The sequence below is a fragment of the Hordeum vulgare genome, chromosome 4H (assembly GCF_904849725.1).
Source record: "Hordeum vulgare subsp. vulgare chromosome 4H, MorexV3_pseudomolecules_assembly, whole genome shotgun sequence".
NCBI classification, from domain to species: domain Eukaryota; kingdom Viridiplantae; phylum Streptophyta; class Magnoliopsida; order Poales; family Poaceae; genus Hordeum; species Hordeum vulgare.
The window spans coordinates 201,907,361-201,923,430 of NC_058521.1; the positions used below are offsets into that span (position 1 = coordinate 201,907,361).

At 53.1% G+C, this 16,070-nt stretch overlaps 1 protein-coding gene across 1 annotated transcript; it reads left to right on the forward strand.

The window, feature by feature from the left end:
- The first annotated feature begins 3,006 nt into the window (after window positions 1–3,006).
- On the forward strand, window positions 3,007–5,203 carry LOC123446316 (pentatricopeptide repeat-containing protein At1g09190-like). Its single transcript, XM_045122981.1, has one exon. It carries the CDS (start codon window positions 3,055–3,057, stop codon window positions 4,627–4,629), a length of 1,575 nt encoding a protein of 524 aa, XP_044978916.1. The 5' UTR covers window positions 3,007–3,054; the 3' UTR covers window positions 4,630–5,203.
- Window positions 5,204–16,070: the final 10,867 nt, after the last annotated feature.

Consider the following 16,070-nt stretch of genomic DNA (forward strand, 5'->3'; position numbering starts at 1 on the left):
GAAACTACTACAAAGGGCCTAATGTGGAGGGTAGGAGATGTCAAACAAATCCACGTATGCGAAGATAGTTGGATCCCTGATGTGATTCCTTGAACCCCTCAACCAACAAATAATAATCAACTAGTGTGCCCCCTGATAACGAAGGGAGAACCACAATGGAATGAAGTGCTCATAAAAAGTAAATTCTCAGAGGGTATAGCAGCAAAAATCCTTAGCATTCAATTAAGCAGTGAAGGTTGTATGGACTTTGCCTTGTGGTCCATACAAAAGGGGCGCCTCTATAGTCAAATTAGCCTACAATCTAGTAAGAATACTGAATTTTTGGGGAGATCAAAGTGCAGATGGTAAAGGAGCTACATCATAACTGAAATCCTTGGAGAAAACCTGGAAGAAATTATGGGCAATCCAGTGTCCTAATAAAATGAAAGTAGTGTTATGGAGGTTGGCCCATGATTGTCTCCCTATAGGATACCAACTTCAAATCAGATCAATACCAACAAGGTATGATTATTACTTTTGCAATGGGGGAACTGTTGAATATTATTTTTTTGCATTATCATTAACTCATTACATTAAAGAAATCTGGAAAGAACATAAAAAATATTATGGAATTTGTCTAAATTTGAAGAGTCTTACCCATATCCGACAATGAATGTTAGAATGGATAACGAATGGTACAAATTTTCATGCTATGCTTATGGTTGTAGCTGTTTGGCACATTTGGGAGCTTAGGAATACCCGCCGTAATGGTGAGGCCTTAGTTCATCCTCTTAGTGTTGTGGGAAAGATCAAGATATACATGGAGTTTATCAATCTGCACTTTTTCAGTTCGACCATCTCAATCACATGTGAGACTCTGAAGTCAAATCAAAACTGGTCTCCACCATCGGAAGGGTCAATGTTTGCCAACACGGATGCAACGACATTCTCTTAGTCTAAACAAGCAGGCTTTGATGTGGTGATACATGATCACCAGTGGAGGGTGCATGCAGCAAGCAAGGGGTACTTTGATCGAATTCAAAACCCATAAATTGCAGAAGCCATGGCACTTCGTCAAGCTTTAATCCTTGTAGGAGACACAAATATGGAAATGATGATGGTGGCATCAGACTGTTTGTCACTAGTTAACAAGATCAACGATTCAAACTTGGACAGAACCCTTACACGAGCCATAGTCTATGGCATCAAGAAGTGGGCCACGAAATTTGCATATTGTACTTTTATCCATGTTAATCATGCTTGTAATGAGGCAGTTCATACTCTCACCAAATCAACAGAGTATGAGGTTAGATCATCTTGGTTTAATGAGGTTTCTCATGTAACCAACTATGAAGCACCGATACGGCAACACGGATATGGCGTTACGAGTACGACGATATGGGGTGATAATTTTTAGAAACAACAATACATCGATACAACAAATATATATAAATAATTATAAAATTACATGTAATAAAAAAACACAAGATGAGATCAAAATATTGTCCCATTCATCATGGTGAATTTGCCTATTCCCAGATGACATGTCATGTTTCCCTCTTTAATGTAGACAATAACAACAACATAAACAACAAATGGAAAATAATAGCAAACAAAGCAAGCAATAGGAACTTAGGAAGTAGCAGCAGAGCATTGAGGAAATTAACATGAATGGATAGACAACTAGAGAGCAGTAAAGTTCACTGAATCTATTTTACCTCGCTCTTGGTGGCGATTGGCGACAACGTCGGAGAAGATTTTGGTCAACCGAGACAGGAACATGGCAACTGTATCATTATATCAGCAACGTTTGGTACGCTGATACACAAGTTTCTTCCGTATCGGTGCTTCGTACTCATCACCATTTTTTTGAGCAGAGTACAATTGAAGTCGCTGATATACACGAGCATACACTCACCCCTATGAACACACGCACACACACCCTACCCCCATGAGCACATTCGAAAGACTAAGCCGGTACATCATCTTGAGGTTGACGAAATCGCCACACACGCCTTCGTAGTCGACGGGAACGTCTCCTCCCACTGAACACACATCGCCGGAAGACCTGGAATAAATCCAAGAAAATGCCAGCACCAGTGTCAAATCTGAGATTTGAACTCCGGTGGGCAAGGGATATCACAGTCCTCCTAATCATCCAACCACGGATTGATTTGCATCAGCATCATTTTCTGTAATGAACAAGTTCATGAATAAATGAAGGGCAGTACTGGGCGCCGACGCGCCGGCCCGAACACTCGCGCCGGTCACAGCGCAACCATCAGATTGGGGATCCTTTGACTGTCAGATCTTCTCTCTCGTCCTCAACCTCGAGCCACGAACGCGAGCGCCTCGCCGGCCATCCTCGTCCAACATGCAACGACGCTCCCCACCCCTCCCCTCTCCCCCTGCCCCCCGGCGGTCGAGGGGTCCTTCTCCGTCGCCCCTCTTGCCGGACGTCCTCGTCGCCGTCCTTGTAGAGCCAACAAAAGCGAGCACCTTGCCGGTCGTCCGTTGTAGCTTTTTTCATCAATGGTTGTATCATTTTATGTCAAACGATTTAGCATTCCGCCATGGCAATGACCGCTTGCAGCTTTTTATATGTCTGGTTGCAGCTTTTTCCATCAATGGTTGTAGCATTTTATGTCAACGATTATAGCATTCCGTCATGACAATGACCGCTTGCAGCTTTTTATATGCCCGGTTAAAGCTTTTTCATCTGGATTTGAAGCTTTTTCAAATAGCCGTTGCAGCAATTTTGAGTGATGTTTGCAACATTTGTATACACATGGTCCGACCATGACGACAGGCGACGAGAACGATGAGCGAAAGCTGGATCCGACGATGCGGACGGCCGCCAGGAACTGGCGATGCGGGTGACCGCGTCCATGCGCCCCACCACGCGCAAAAATCGTTCGGTCCGGATGAGAGGAGATCGCAGGATCGTCGTGCGCCCCGCGTGGAAAACGTTCCATGAAGGGCTGCCCATTACCTCAAGGAAAACAGAAAACGATGCCATTTGGAAAAACAAAACGAAAAATTCAACCGAAGCCGAGTTGTCTGGCGCTCTTGCCGATGCCGTCCACCGCCGCCGCAAGCGAGCCCTCCCCGTCGCCCCCCCACGCCGTGACCACCCCCGACGGGTGGCACCCTCGCACAACGGAGCGCCGCCTGCTCCATCTCCTGCATCACTCCTCCCGCGCCCGGCGACGCCCGCTCGAGCTCCTCGCCTTCGCCGTCCGCCATTGCCTGCATTCCTCCCCGCCCTCCCCACACCACCATTTCCTCGCCGCGCTCCTCCTCCTCTCCTCCCCTCCGCCTCCCGCTCTCTCTCTTCTCAGCCTCCTCCCTCCTGAACCTCCGCCTCCCCTCCCACTCCTCAACGCCGCCCTCAAGTCCCTCTGCGCCTCATCTCCACCCCTCGCGTTCCGCCTCCTGTCCTCCCTTCGCCGCCTTCATGCCCCTGATCGCCTGTCCTTTCTCCCGCTGCTCGGGCCAACCTCCTCGTTGCCGCTTCTCTCAGCCTTCCATGGCCTCCTCCTCCGCCTCGGCTTCCTCTCCCACCACGCCATCTCCCTCGCCCTCCTCAGGCCATATCGTCTGCCCCACGTACGAATCCTGTTTGACGAAATGCCTCAGCAGAGAAAGTGCACCATCGCCTACAACACACTCATCACCGCCTATGTGAAAGCCAAGGATATTTTCACTGCACGCCATCTGTTTGATGAAATGCAGCGGTTCAAGCGCTCCAGGAGAAGCATGGTTTCCTGGAATGCTATGATCTCAGGGTGTACGTGGTGTGGGAGGGATGACATGGCAGTACGGTATTTCCAAGACATGGTGAGGGAGGGCAAGGTGGCGCCAGATGATGGGACCCTTGCCGCGGTGCTGCCTGCTTGTGGGAGGATAGGGAATGCTGGTGCCGGGAGGTGGGCGCACGAGTATGCATGTAAGAAGGGTATCTTAGACATCTCAGTGCATGTTGCTAACGCGGTGGTGGATATGTATTGCAAGTGTGGCGTTGTGAACAGCGCTAGAGAGGTGTTCGAAGGGATGCAACAGCGGAGTGTGGTGAGCTGGAACACAATGATCTCTGGATTTTCGTTGAATGGGCAAGGGATTAAGGGGATTGAGCTGTTCCGGCAGATGGTGAGGTCTGGTGGGGAGCCTAATTCAGTGACTTTCCTGGGGGTGCTTGGTTGCTGTGCCCATGCTGGGGCAGTAGATACTGGGCAGCTGATCTTCCAGACTATGCAGTCAGAGCATGGGATAGAGGCGGGAATTGAACATTATGGGTGTATGGTAGATTTACTTGGAAGGTCCGGCCTTCTCGAAGAGGCACATGCGCTGATTCAAGGGATGCGAATGAGCCCTAATTCTGCAATATGGGGATCACTTTTAAGCGCCTGCCGTGCCCATGCTGGGCTTGGCATTGCCGAGGTGGCTCTCAAAGAGCTTATTAGTCTGGAACCTTGGAATTCAGGGAACTATATGCTGTTGGCCAATCTTTATGCGGAAACACAACGTTGGGACGAGGCAGGTGATGTGAGGAAACTGATGAGGAGGATGAGTGTGCAAAAGGCACCAGGGCAGAGCCTAATTGAAGAACCAAGTTCAAGCTGGCAAATACATGATCACATTGTGACTTAACTCTGGAAATACACCTACAACGGGGAGGGGGAAACTGCAAATAGGACATATAGTGGGAAGCTCTAATGCTCTATGCATTGCCAAATCTTATCAAGAGGTCACAGACTGGTATTGCAGGTAATCACTTCAATTGTCTTCTTGTTTCATATAGACTTATACCCAATATGAAATTCGTTTTTATGGTCAGTTCAAGAGCAATTTAGGCACTAGACACCTGATTTCATACGATACATTTGTGTTATTCATGTCCTGCTCTGAATCAAATGTCTTACTAAAAATTGGAGATCCTACAATATTGCTGACAAGAACTTAGAAATGTGAGTAAGGCTTCTGTCCTGGAGACTGGTTCGCCAAGTTATTCTATGTTTGAAATGGTATACATGTAGTTTGCAACTATCAGCGGTGATAATGATGGGTAGTACCAGTACATCTATTTTAATTTATATTCTGAACATTTTGTAGCAGAATCAAGTCCTTACTTTGGTAAGGTGAAATCATCCTCTTCATGGGCATATTCTGATTACTTTTACCAAATGTTAAATTAAGCCATGCATCAATTGGAAATTTGAATGAACCCGGTGTGTATTGCTTTCTTTTCGTTTATTTAAGTGTTACTGCTTTTCAAAGTGTCTAACTAGCCCATCTTTTGAAAGCAAACAGAAGCAGGATTTCAGAATTTGTTGCACTGAAATAAAGGTGCATTTTAAATGTTTCAAACAGATTTTGCATATATAATATAAGAGTGGATTTCTGCCGTACTGAAGCACCCAGAATTCAGTTTAATAAAAGAAAGAGACAATACTAAATGTCTAATATGTTGAACTTCATAATGTCATTTGTCCCACTGTATCAGTACTCCCTCTTGTTCCCACTGTATTTTTTCAATAGTTTGTCTGATTTTGGGCAAAGTAGAATCCCATGATCGTGCTCCTTGAGGCTTCGTTCGGTTGTTGAGGTTTCCTTCCACACTGGGAACCAACCCTGCAGGGATTGGGTGAGTCCCCTTATGTCACCCACCCCCCGCCAACACCCTCACCACATATCCTTTCGTCTTAAATTCTGTTCGGTTACTCCCTCCCATCAGGAACACTTTTGACAGAAAACTGTGGTGAAACTACAAGACGCTAGCTGAACACAGTAGCATTTAACTATACCGTCAGATCTAGCTCAACACAGTAGCAGTTAACAATACCATGAGATCACATAACAACTCATCACAACAATATATATAAACGTTGTTTCATCAAGCAAAAACACATGCTAAATTTAGGGTTCAGCAATCACACCAGATTCGACTGATCAACGAAAGAGTCGTGGCTGAATTATTTACTTGCACACTTCCTACCAACCGGAACAATGACACGACACCAAACGAGTCATGGCTCTTGCAATCGCTCACGGCTTTATCAGATTTTATGTCAGAGACGACCCCACGTTGTCAACTTAGAGCGCAACGCCTCAATGACTGTCCTATCGACGTCCAAAAGTAGTTTCTAGCCAAACATTTGTTGGCTTTTAAACCATAGATCAAAACACCCAGGAGCACAACGTATATGTACGTGCAAAGCTAACACGAACAAGCACACTAGCAGCTTGATCGATTAGCCCTTGTACACACGTACGTGCAACTAGCCAGAGACTTGCATATGAATACGCTTCAGCCGGCTAGCTTCGGTTGATTGGATCAATCACGCGACAACGGATCAACTCGTCTCTCTCAACAAGAACGTAAAAACGTGAAGGCACTGAATCGTTGATGGCCACAGGCTCGTGTCGAGCCTGTCGTAATACTTTGTATTGCTTTGCTATCTGATCTGGTGTTACAAGCACCACCCCTAGGGTGCCTTTTATATACACCCACAAGGGACTATGGAAATAGACTAGGACTAGGCATCCTAATACTACTAGGACTCGGTTTGACTTTTTTTCTAATCCTAGATTAACTCACATTCACCCCCTAATCATGATGTCCTTACTTTCGACCTGGGTCCCAAACATGATTGCTGCTTTTCATAACTGTTATCATCGGCATGGCCTTTGCCGTCCCTTGCAACATTTCATGGACCGTCTTTACTGTCGTCGACTCGTCCGTAGCTTGATGACAACACTCCTTTTTGGTCGTGTCTTCAATCTTCACCTCTTCTTTGGTGCTTTGTAGACTGTCCTTCGGATCATCTAGGGCACATCTTTTGAACCCGAGCGTGACCATACTTTGGTCTAACTTTGAATTCCAACCTCTTGGCGCTTGCATCAGCCCGTAAAGTGCCTTCTTGAGCTTGTCAACCTTCGCTTGTTCGTCTTTGTTCTCGTAGCTGAGGGGTTGTTCTGCGTACACTTCTTCTGTGAGATCACCGTTGAGGAAAGCGGATTTAACATCCATATGATGAACCTTCCAATCCTCTTGTGCTGTCAAAGCTAGGAGCACTCTCACCGTCTCGAGTCGAGCAACTGGTGCAAACACCTCATCATAGTCAACTCCTTGACGTTGTACGTAGCCCTTTGCAACGAGTCTTGCCTTGTACTTCACAATGGCACCCTTCGTGCCCTTCTTTAACTTGTAAACCCACTTCAAACCTATCGCCTTTTGGTTTGGAGGTCGGGTTACCAAAGTCCACGTGCCATTGCTCTCAATCGCCTTCATCTCCTCATCCATGGCGTGCGTCCAACTAGGACTTTTGCTCGCCTCTACGAAGTTTGCCGGCTCCTCAACTCCAAGCAGACATAGTCCGGAGTACTCGAGCGTAACTGGCTTTGTGTACTTGTAGACTTTCTTGAGCGTCTTGTAGCGACGAGGCCCCGAGGAGTCCGTTGTAGCTTGCGAAGGAGGTGACACAAATTGTGTCGATGTTGATGCACTTGAGGAAGACGGCTGAGTCCCGAGCGTGTCATCGGGATCTCCACCCGTATCGTGCGCTTCGTTGCTATGCGCTTTGTTGCTGATGTTGTCGTCGAGATCTCCACCCGTATCGTGCGCTTCGTTGTCGCTATCTCCTTGCGACCTATGCATGTCATCGTCGGTGTCGGCACCATGATTGTGGTCACCTCGGTTGGGCGTCTTACCAACCATCTGGACATCCTCCCCTGCATCATCATCAGTTGGAAATTCAACCGTGAATATGTTACTGTTTGGAGCATCATCGGTCGCGGCGCTCCAATTCCACGCTTGGTTTTCTTCAAACACGATGTCGCTGAAATCCATAGACGCTTGGTTTGTGGATCATAGAAGCGGTATGCCTTGGTGCCGGAACTCCTCTCGTATCCGATGAACACCATCTTGGTGCTACGATCGGCAAACTTTGAGAGGTGCGGCTCCACCGCCTTCACATGTGCCACGCACCCGAACGTCCGTAGACGAGACACATTCGGCTTACGTCCGTAAATTGCTTCATACGGAGTCTTGCCGATCACCGCCTTAGTTGGAGCCCGGTTGAGAAGATAGACTGCCGTCGAGACAGCTTCTCCCCAAAAAGTTCCCGGCAGGTTCTTGCTCTTGAGTAAACTCCTTGCCATGTCAACGACGGTACGATTGCGCCTTTCAACGACCCCGTTATGCTGTGGCGTATAAGGTGTCGTGAGGAACCTTTTTATGCCAATCTTCTCGCAGTAGTCGTTGAACTCGTTCGACGTAAACTCTCCGCCGCGATCTATCCATAGAGCGCGAACCTTCAACTTGTGTTCCATCTCCGTTGCAGCCTTTAGCTTCTTGAACGCTTCAAACGCCTCATCTTTAGATCGTAGGAGAACGACCCACATATATCTCGAGTAGTCATCTACCACAAGGAAGAAGTATTTCTTTCCTCCATGAGTTGCCGGGGTGATAGGGCCACATAGATCACCATGGAGCAGCTCGAGTGCATCACTTGCACGATAGGTTGACTGAGCAGGGAACGGCCCGCAGTGCTGTTTTCCAACCAAGCACCTGTCACATACTCGATCAACATGGTCGATAACTGACATCCCGGATACCATCTCCATCTTTGACATCTTCTTCAAGGCGTAGAAGTTAACATGTCCAAATCTAGCATGCCATAACCACGAATCATCATCACTCTTGGCGAGCCAACACTCCGGTTGAGATTGATCAAGGTTGAGGATATAGATCCTGTTTCGTGTGCGAGTAATACGAGCTAGCACGTTTCGGAGGTTGTCGAAGTTCGTCATCACTCCGTTCTCGATACCCACCTTGCATCCATTCTCGTCAAGCTTCCCAATAGAGATGATGTTGTTGCGAAGCCGTGGGATGTAGTACACTCCGGTGAGTATGCGATGTTCGCCTGTGAGACCCTCGAAGAGGACAGATCCTTGCCCACAAATCTCCACATTTGAACCATCACCAAACTTGACCGAGCCTTCAACATCATATTCCAGCTCGAGAAATTTCTCCTTGCATCCCGTCATGTGGTTACTGGCACCCGTGTCGAGATACCACGACACGTTGTGATCCCCGGATAACTTAGGTGTCACATTCTTCTCATGAAGTAGCACCTTCCGGCTTGGTTTCACAAGCACTGTTTCAGCGAGATCACAAACTTCGGCCATTAGAAGACCTGGACCTTCGTCTTCCTCCTTTGCCAAATTTGCCTTGATCTCTCGCTTGTTACGCTCTGGACAATCCTTTGCAAAGTGACCCATCTCGTTGCAGTTATAGCACTTGACCTCGGACATATCCAAGTTCCGTTGCTTCCGTCCTTTAGATCGGTCAGCCTTACCACGACCTTGTGGCTTGCCTTTACCTTTGCCTTTTCCCAAGAATGCGTCCAACAAGCACAGGAGGTCGCACTCCGCGGTGGAGTCCACGATCTGGTCAATGCGTGGCAGCGGGGACGTGTCCTGAGTGCAAGCCTTGTTAAGGTTCGTGAAGTCGATGCACATGCGCTCCTTCCCACACTTCTTCGGGACAACCACTGGGTTGGCCACCTATTCTGGGTAGCGCACCTCCCTTATGACCCCTGCTTCCTTCAACTTGCGCACCTCCTAAGCGATGAACGCCTGCTTCTCTGGGGCTTGCCTCCTTGCCTTCTGCTTCACCGGACGCACGTGTGGGCACACGATGAGGTGGTGCTTGATTACGTCCCTCGGAACCCCCACAAGATCGAAGGCGCTCCAAGCGAACGCGCCCTTGTTCTCCCTAAGGAAATCCACCAATGCGTTCTCTTGGTCTTGGGGGAGGTTCACGCCGATGGTGAAGGTGAGGGCCAGGCTTTCTTCGTCCACCGGCACTTGCTTCGTCTCCGCCCGGTCCTGGGACAACAACTGCTTCTTCTTCACGGACGCGATGTCGTGGACGTCTCCTGGGTCCTTCGCGGTGCGCGCCTCACCCTCAGAGTTGGCACGCGCTACGGCCGCGACCTTATGGGATAGCCCGAGCACCCGTGAGGCGTCCTTGATGTCCCCCACAACGGTAAGCACACCACCGCTCCCTGGCATCTTGACGACGTTGTAGCCCGGGTGCGTCGCCGCCATGAACTACGCGAGGGCGGGGTAGCCGAGTATTGCATTGTACGGAAGGTGGATGTGAGCGACGTCGAAGTCGATCTACTCGGTGCGGAAGTTGGAGCGGGTGCCGAACGTGACAGGGAGACGGATCCGTCCTACGGGAACGACGAATCCCGCCACTACCCCAGAAAAGGGCTTCGAGGGCGCGAGCTGCTCTCGGGGTAACCGCAACACGTCGAAGGCCTCCATTGAGATGATGTTGAGGCCCGCGCTGCCATCGATGAGGGTCTTGGAGACAGCCACACCGGAGATGGTCGGCGTGCACAACATGGGAAGCGCCTCGGCAGCCGTCGTGGCTTTAGGGTGGCCGTCGGGGCCGAAGGTGATGTTGACCTCTCGCCACACGCGGCGTTCTGGGGGCTCAGGCCTTAGGCGAGCCGTCCCCCCGCGCTGCAGGAAACGCTTGACGTGGCGGCCAGAGGGTGGTGCCTGCGGTCCGTCGAGAATACAAGCGACCGCAGGGGCGGCCCTGCTTTGTCGGACGCCGTCCACCGTGGCGGACCCATCCACCGCCGCGGACCGACGGTCGTCAATGGTTGTACTTGCCATGGCGTCACCGACTCGAGATTTGGTTCCTACTGCTGGCGTGGAGGCTCCGGCATGCACCCCTACCTCGCGTGCCAAATGTCGGATTTCGGGCTCCGCAAACCCCAAGGATTCGAACACAGGGGCGCGCGCGGAGGCCATCTAACAGATTCGAGTCACCAGACCCGACACTCGGTGAGCAAGGCTAAGGACCCAATCGATGGTGAGTAAGACAGGGGACGAGGCAGTTTACCCAAGTTCGGGCCGCTGGGAAGCTTAAAACCCTACTCCTGCTTGCCTCTCTGGAGGTTGGTGAGTCAACCAGTATAGTGTTCTCCGGCCTCCTGAGGTTGGGTGGCCTCAGCGGTGCGATGGTGAGTAAGATGATGGTTAGGGTTCCCATCCCTCTCTACGAAGCGACCTATCCTCTATATATAGTGGCGGCCACGGTCCTCTTCCTTTATCGTTTCAGCGGGAAGGGATCCAATAATGGACAATTTTGAAGGGGGACAGGGGAACGTGCTCCCCTGTTCAAAGGTGGTCTTCGCCTTCAAAGTGGCTGCTCGCACAGCAGGGCTGACGTCCGCCCTGCTGGTGGGCCGCGGTGGCTTGGTTACACGAAAGTGGAAACCTTTGGAAGATGCCTTCGGGTCCTGCGTACGTCTTGGCTCCCCTTTGCACCAAAGGGGGAGCTGCACTGCTCTGCCATCTATGGTTCGCCTGTCCGCCTCCTGCGTCACCCTTGACTCCTGAGGTTGGACCTTGCCTCGGAATGTCCACCCCTCCCGAGGGGTCCTGAGGAGGCCCCCGTGGTGAACGCTGCCACCGGCCCCGAAGTTCAAGAGCAACAAGGTTCCTCCCAGCCGGTGACCAAGCAGGCCGATGGCTGCACCGCCACTACGCACTCGTCAGGCCTTCGGGATCGGCATAGCGCGCCCGACTAGAGATGCCCCACAGCCGGCGTGCGCTTGCCATGGCCACCGAGCTGCTTCGCTATCGGCCTGCTCCTGACCGCCACGATGACTCGCTCCAATGCATCGAGGAGCTCATCACCGCCGTCGGTGACTCAGCGGCGCTCTCCTGCTCGCTCCGACCCCGGCTGTCCCTGGAAAACGACGAGGAGAAAGACGCGCCACCCCCACCCACGCGACGCGTTGCGGACCCCGTCCCCAGGCAAGAAGCGCGACGCCGTGCCCGGCCTCGTGAGCCCAGGGCGAGACCCGGAGTTGAAGCAAGCTGCCAGGTGGTCCCCCGACCCTGCGCCGATGTATGCGCGCCCTCGGCGCTACAAATTCCACGTCATGAGCATGCCCCGCTCGAAGTAGACCCCGTGGAGCAATAAGACCCGGCGGCTCCCGCGCGTACCATACCCGTTGGATCGGTGGGGTGCCTCGCTATCGCCCCCGAGCTCTACCCCGTTGCGTGGCCCTGCAAGTTCAAGCCCGACCTACCCCCGCGTTACAATGGCACCCAAGACCCGGCTGAGTTCCTACAACTCTACACGCTGAGCATCAGGGCGGCAGGAGGAGGCGTCAGAATCATGGCGTGTTGGTTCCCCATGGCGCTCAAGGGTGGCGCGTTCTCTTGGCTCCTCAACCTCTTGAAGGCGTCCATCACCTCCTGGGACGGCCTGCGTGAGCGCTTCATCGCCAACTTCCAGGGCACCCGCGACTGCGCCCCCACCATGAACGACCTGCGGCGCGTCAAGTATCAGGAGGGAGAGACCCTGCACAAGTTCATACATCGCTTCACGGTCATGCGCCTCAAGATCCCCAAGGCGTCGGACGAAGCCGTCATCTCGGCTTTCTCCGACGAAGTCACCGACCTCAAGATGAAGGAGGAGCTCGCCATGACGATGAAATGAGCACCAGACTGGAGATGTTCAACTTGGCAAGCAAATGCGCCAAGGCTGAAGAAGGACGACTGTCGCTCCTCGGGCCCCAGGCAGCGAACCCAGAAGAGAAGAAAGCCAAAGCCAAGGAGGTGAAGCACAAGGCCCCGGTGGTGCTCACCGCCGAGCCCGAGGCGAAGCATGTCCGAGGGGAAGAGCGCCTGTCCGGAGGGGGGCAACGTGCATCTTCCATGGCACCAGCGACCATGATACCTCCGAATGTCAAGAACTCCGTCTGGTCCGTGCCGAACACTTGAACATGCTCCCCGGACGGTTCGACAGAAGCCCCATGCACGGAGGAGGCCGCAATGAGGGCCGCTGGGATGACCGAGAGCCGCGCCAAGGGTGGCGTGAACAACCTCAGGAGCACCCCTGGCGTGTCCAGCCTCAGGAGGAACGTTGGCGTGATAACCCTCAGGAGGGGCAACGACGCGGTCAGCCTCGTGAGGCTCGCCCTCGGGAGACCGGGTTGTCCCCGTTGCCTCCGCCACCCAGGAGGAGGGATGAAGACAGATAGGACAACGAGGTTGGGGGGGGGGGGTTCCAGGAGGCCAGGGCGATGGCTTCCATCCTGGTCGACGCCCAGACCCCAGCCTCCAACTGCGTCTTCAAGAAGTTTACCCGGGAGGTGAATGCCGCCCTCCTGAGGCCAGAAGAAATGCGCCCCCTCAACTGGTCCCAGACCACCATCACCTTAGACCCAAGCGACCAGCTCAGGTGCTCGTTCATGAACGACAAACTCCCAATGATGTGCACCCCAACCATCAGCAACATCCTCATCACCAAGACCCTCATTGACAGTTGAGCAGGGCTCAACGTCCTCTCAGTCGAGATCTTCGAGAAACTCCAATTGCCATACGAACAACTCATGCCGACCAAACCCTTTTCAGGAGTAACAGAGGGGTCCACCTTGCCCATTGGGCACGTGCATTTGCCCGTCACCTTCGGCGAGCGCAAGAACTACCACACTGAGATCATCATCTTCGACATCACGCACATTCACCTACCATACAGCGAAATCCTCAAATACCCGACGCTCGCCAAGTTCATGGCAGTGATCCTCCATGGTTACAATGTCCTCAAGTTGCCAGGGAGCGACGACGTCATCACCATCCCCTGCGACGAGAAGGATGTCGTCTGTACACTGGAGCGCGCCTGCCGCGCGGCGGCGGCAGAATGCTTGGATGACGAAGAAGACGAGCTGCCTCGCGAGGAACCACGCAAGAAGAAGGAGCTCCTCCCCACGGAGCGCCTAGGGCTTCGGGCTCCATGCCGGGGGACGATGCCATGCCCCCCATCGCGTAGGAATGCGCGCTCGGCGCCCCCTTGGGTCTGGGCTGGGGGCTCCCATCGGGGAGGTCCCTGGTCTGGCAAGTGAGGCGGGGTCGGCGTTCGAGCACATCCCGAGGATGCGCTCCAGAGCACGTCCACCCAGCTCCCGTGAATCCGTCATGAGAGCAATCCGAGAACTTCGAGAGGTTCAGGCCATGTGACGCGGTGACTGCCCCGCACCATCAATCGCAGTCGCCGTCGTTGGCACGGTTGACCGACCCCGCATCTGCATCAACGTGCCCGCAACCAACATAGCCGCGGCATATGGCCCCTTCTGGCCTACGCTGGCTAGCTACCGGTGGGAGTACCCGGACGCCAATGCCTTCATGCCCTTCGGACTGGGAACGCGGCTGCCATCTACCAGAGGCTCCAGCGGGCCATGGTCGTATCCCGCCTGCTGGGGCGCCGCGAGGAAGAGGAGGAGGTGCTCGGGCCAAGCAAAGACCCCGAGCCTCGGGAGGCGGCGGACCCGTGAGGGTCGCGATCGTGGAGACATGAGATCAGGCGACGACGGTGCCGTCGGTACTTCAGCGACATGGCCGCCGGGTGACTTTATGTTTGCTGCTGCCAGATAACTTTTTGGATCACCCCGTCTAAGGACGCCCCCGGGGCCACACGGCCTCCTCGAGCTGAGGACACTCCTCCGGCTGCTACTTTCGTTTATGCATCGTTTGGTTGTTCAATTTCACCCGTTCAGAATCCTAACGTTCTGTCTTGCTTATATTGTCGGGCGGTCGGCCCCCCCGTTTGGGGGCTCTGGTCGAAGTTTGTCCATGCAGATACGTAGCCTCTCTGCCAAAGAAGAAGTCGGCAAGGTTTACCAATGACCCAAACAAAATCAACTCAGTCCACCAATGACTCGGGCGTAGGGACACTCGCGAGGCCATAGCGTCCTCGCAACCTCCCATATGCACCCCCACCGTGACACTCTCACGTAATAACGAGCTGAGGCAATATATGCCCAGGCCCCCCCCCCCCCCCCCCCCCCGAGGATGCGGAGGGGTCCATCCCACGCCTAGTGGAAGCCCTATGCTCCACGCTGGGGAGAAGCTCAGTGCACCAATGACTCGGGGGTAGGGACACTCGAGAGGCCAAAGCGTCCTCGCGAGCTCCCATATACACCCCCACCGTGACACTCTCACGTAATAACGAGCCGAGGCTGTATACGCCCAGGCCCCCCGAGGACGCAGAGGGGTCCACGCCAGGCCTAGTGGAAGACCTATGCTCCGCACTGGGTACAGATAGGGGCAATCAACATAGTAAGCCAATGACTATGCCCTCAGCTGGCACCAATGCAGTCCGCCAATGACTGTGCCCACAGCTGGCACCAACACAACCCGTCAGTGGTTGCACCCTCGGCCGGCAAGGAGATCAACACAGTCTACACTCGACTTCGCCCATGCCAAGTACGTGGGGCAAACAGCTGAAGGTACGGAGCCGCTCGCACGTCAAGGGGGACCCCTGAGCATCGCGACTCAGGGGCCTAACTGTGCTCGTAGCCCCTTCCCCCTTTGGGCCGTCCTTGGTCGGTTCAATCGCAGCAAGGTACGCGCGGGGCGGGCCCTGCTGACGCAGAGCCTAGTGTGCTCGACAAATCACTTTGGATCCCTTAGGAAGAACACTGGAGTCACTCGTACGTCAAGGGGGGGGGGGGGTCCCGAGCATCCCTTTCCATTTTGAGCCGCCCTTTCCGGTGGGTTCAACCGCGGGGAGGTACGCGCGGGGTGGGCCCTGCCGACGTAGAGTGCTGAAGGAGTTCGAGAGTCTCAAATTATTGGCTTCTTAGGAGGAACACTGGAGTCACTCATACGTCAAGGGGGACCCCATGAGCATCGCGACTCAGGGGCCTAACTGCGCTCGTAGCCCCTTCCGCCTTTGGTCCATCCTTGGTTTCTCGTCGGTTCAATCACGGGAAGGTACGCGCTGGGCGGGCCCTGTTGACGCGTAGTGCTGAAGATGTCCCAAGTTTCAAAATCTTTGCCGCGTTCTCCTCATGAGGGCAACTCGTGCGTCAAGGGGGCCTCCTGAGCATCGCGACTCAGGAGCCTAAATGCGCTCGTAGCCCCTTCCCCTTCTGGGCCGTCCTTGGTTTCCGGTCGGTTCAATCGTGGGAAGGTACGCGCAGGATGGGCTCTGGCGACGTAGAGTAACACAACAAACATGACATGAACAAGGCGAGGAAAACATTCAAGCATTC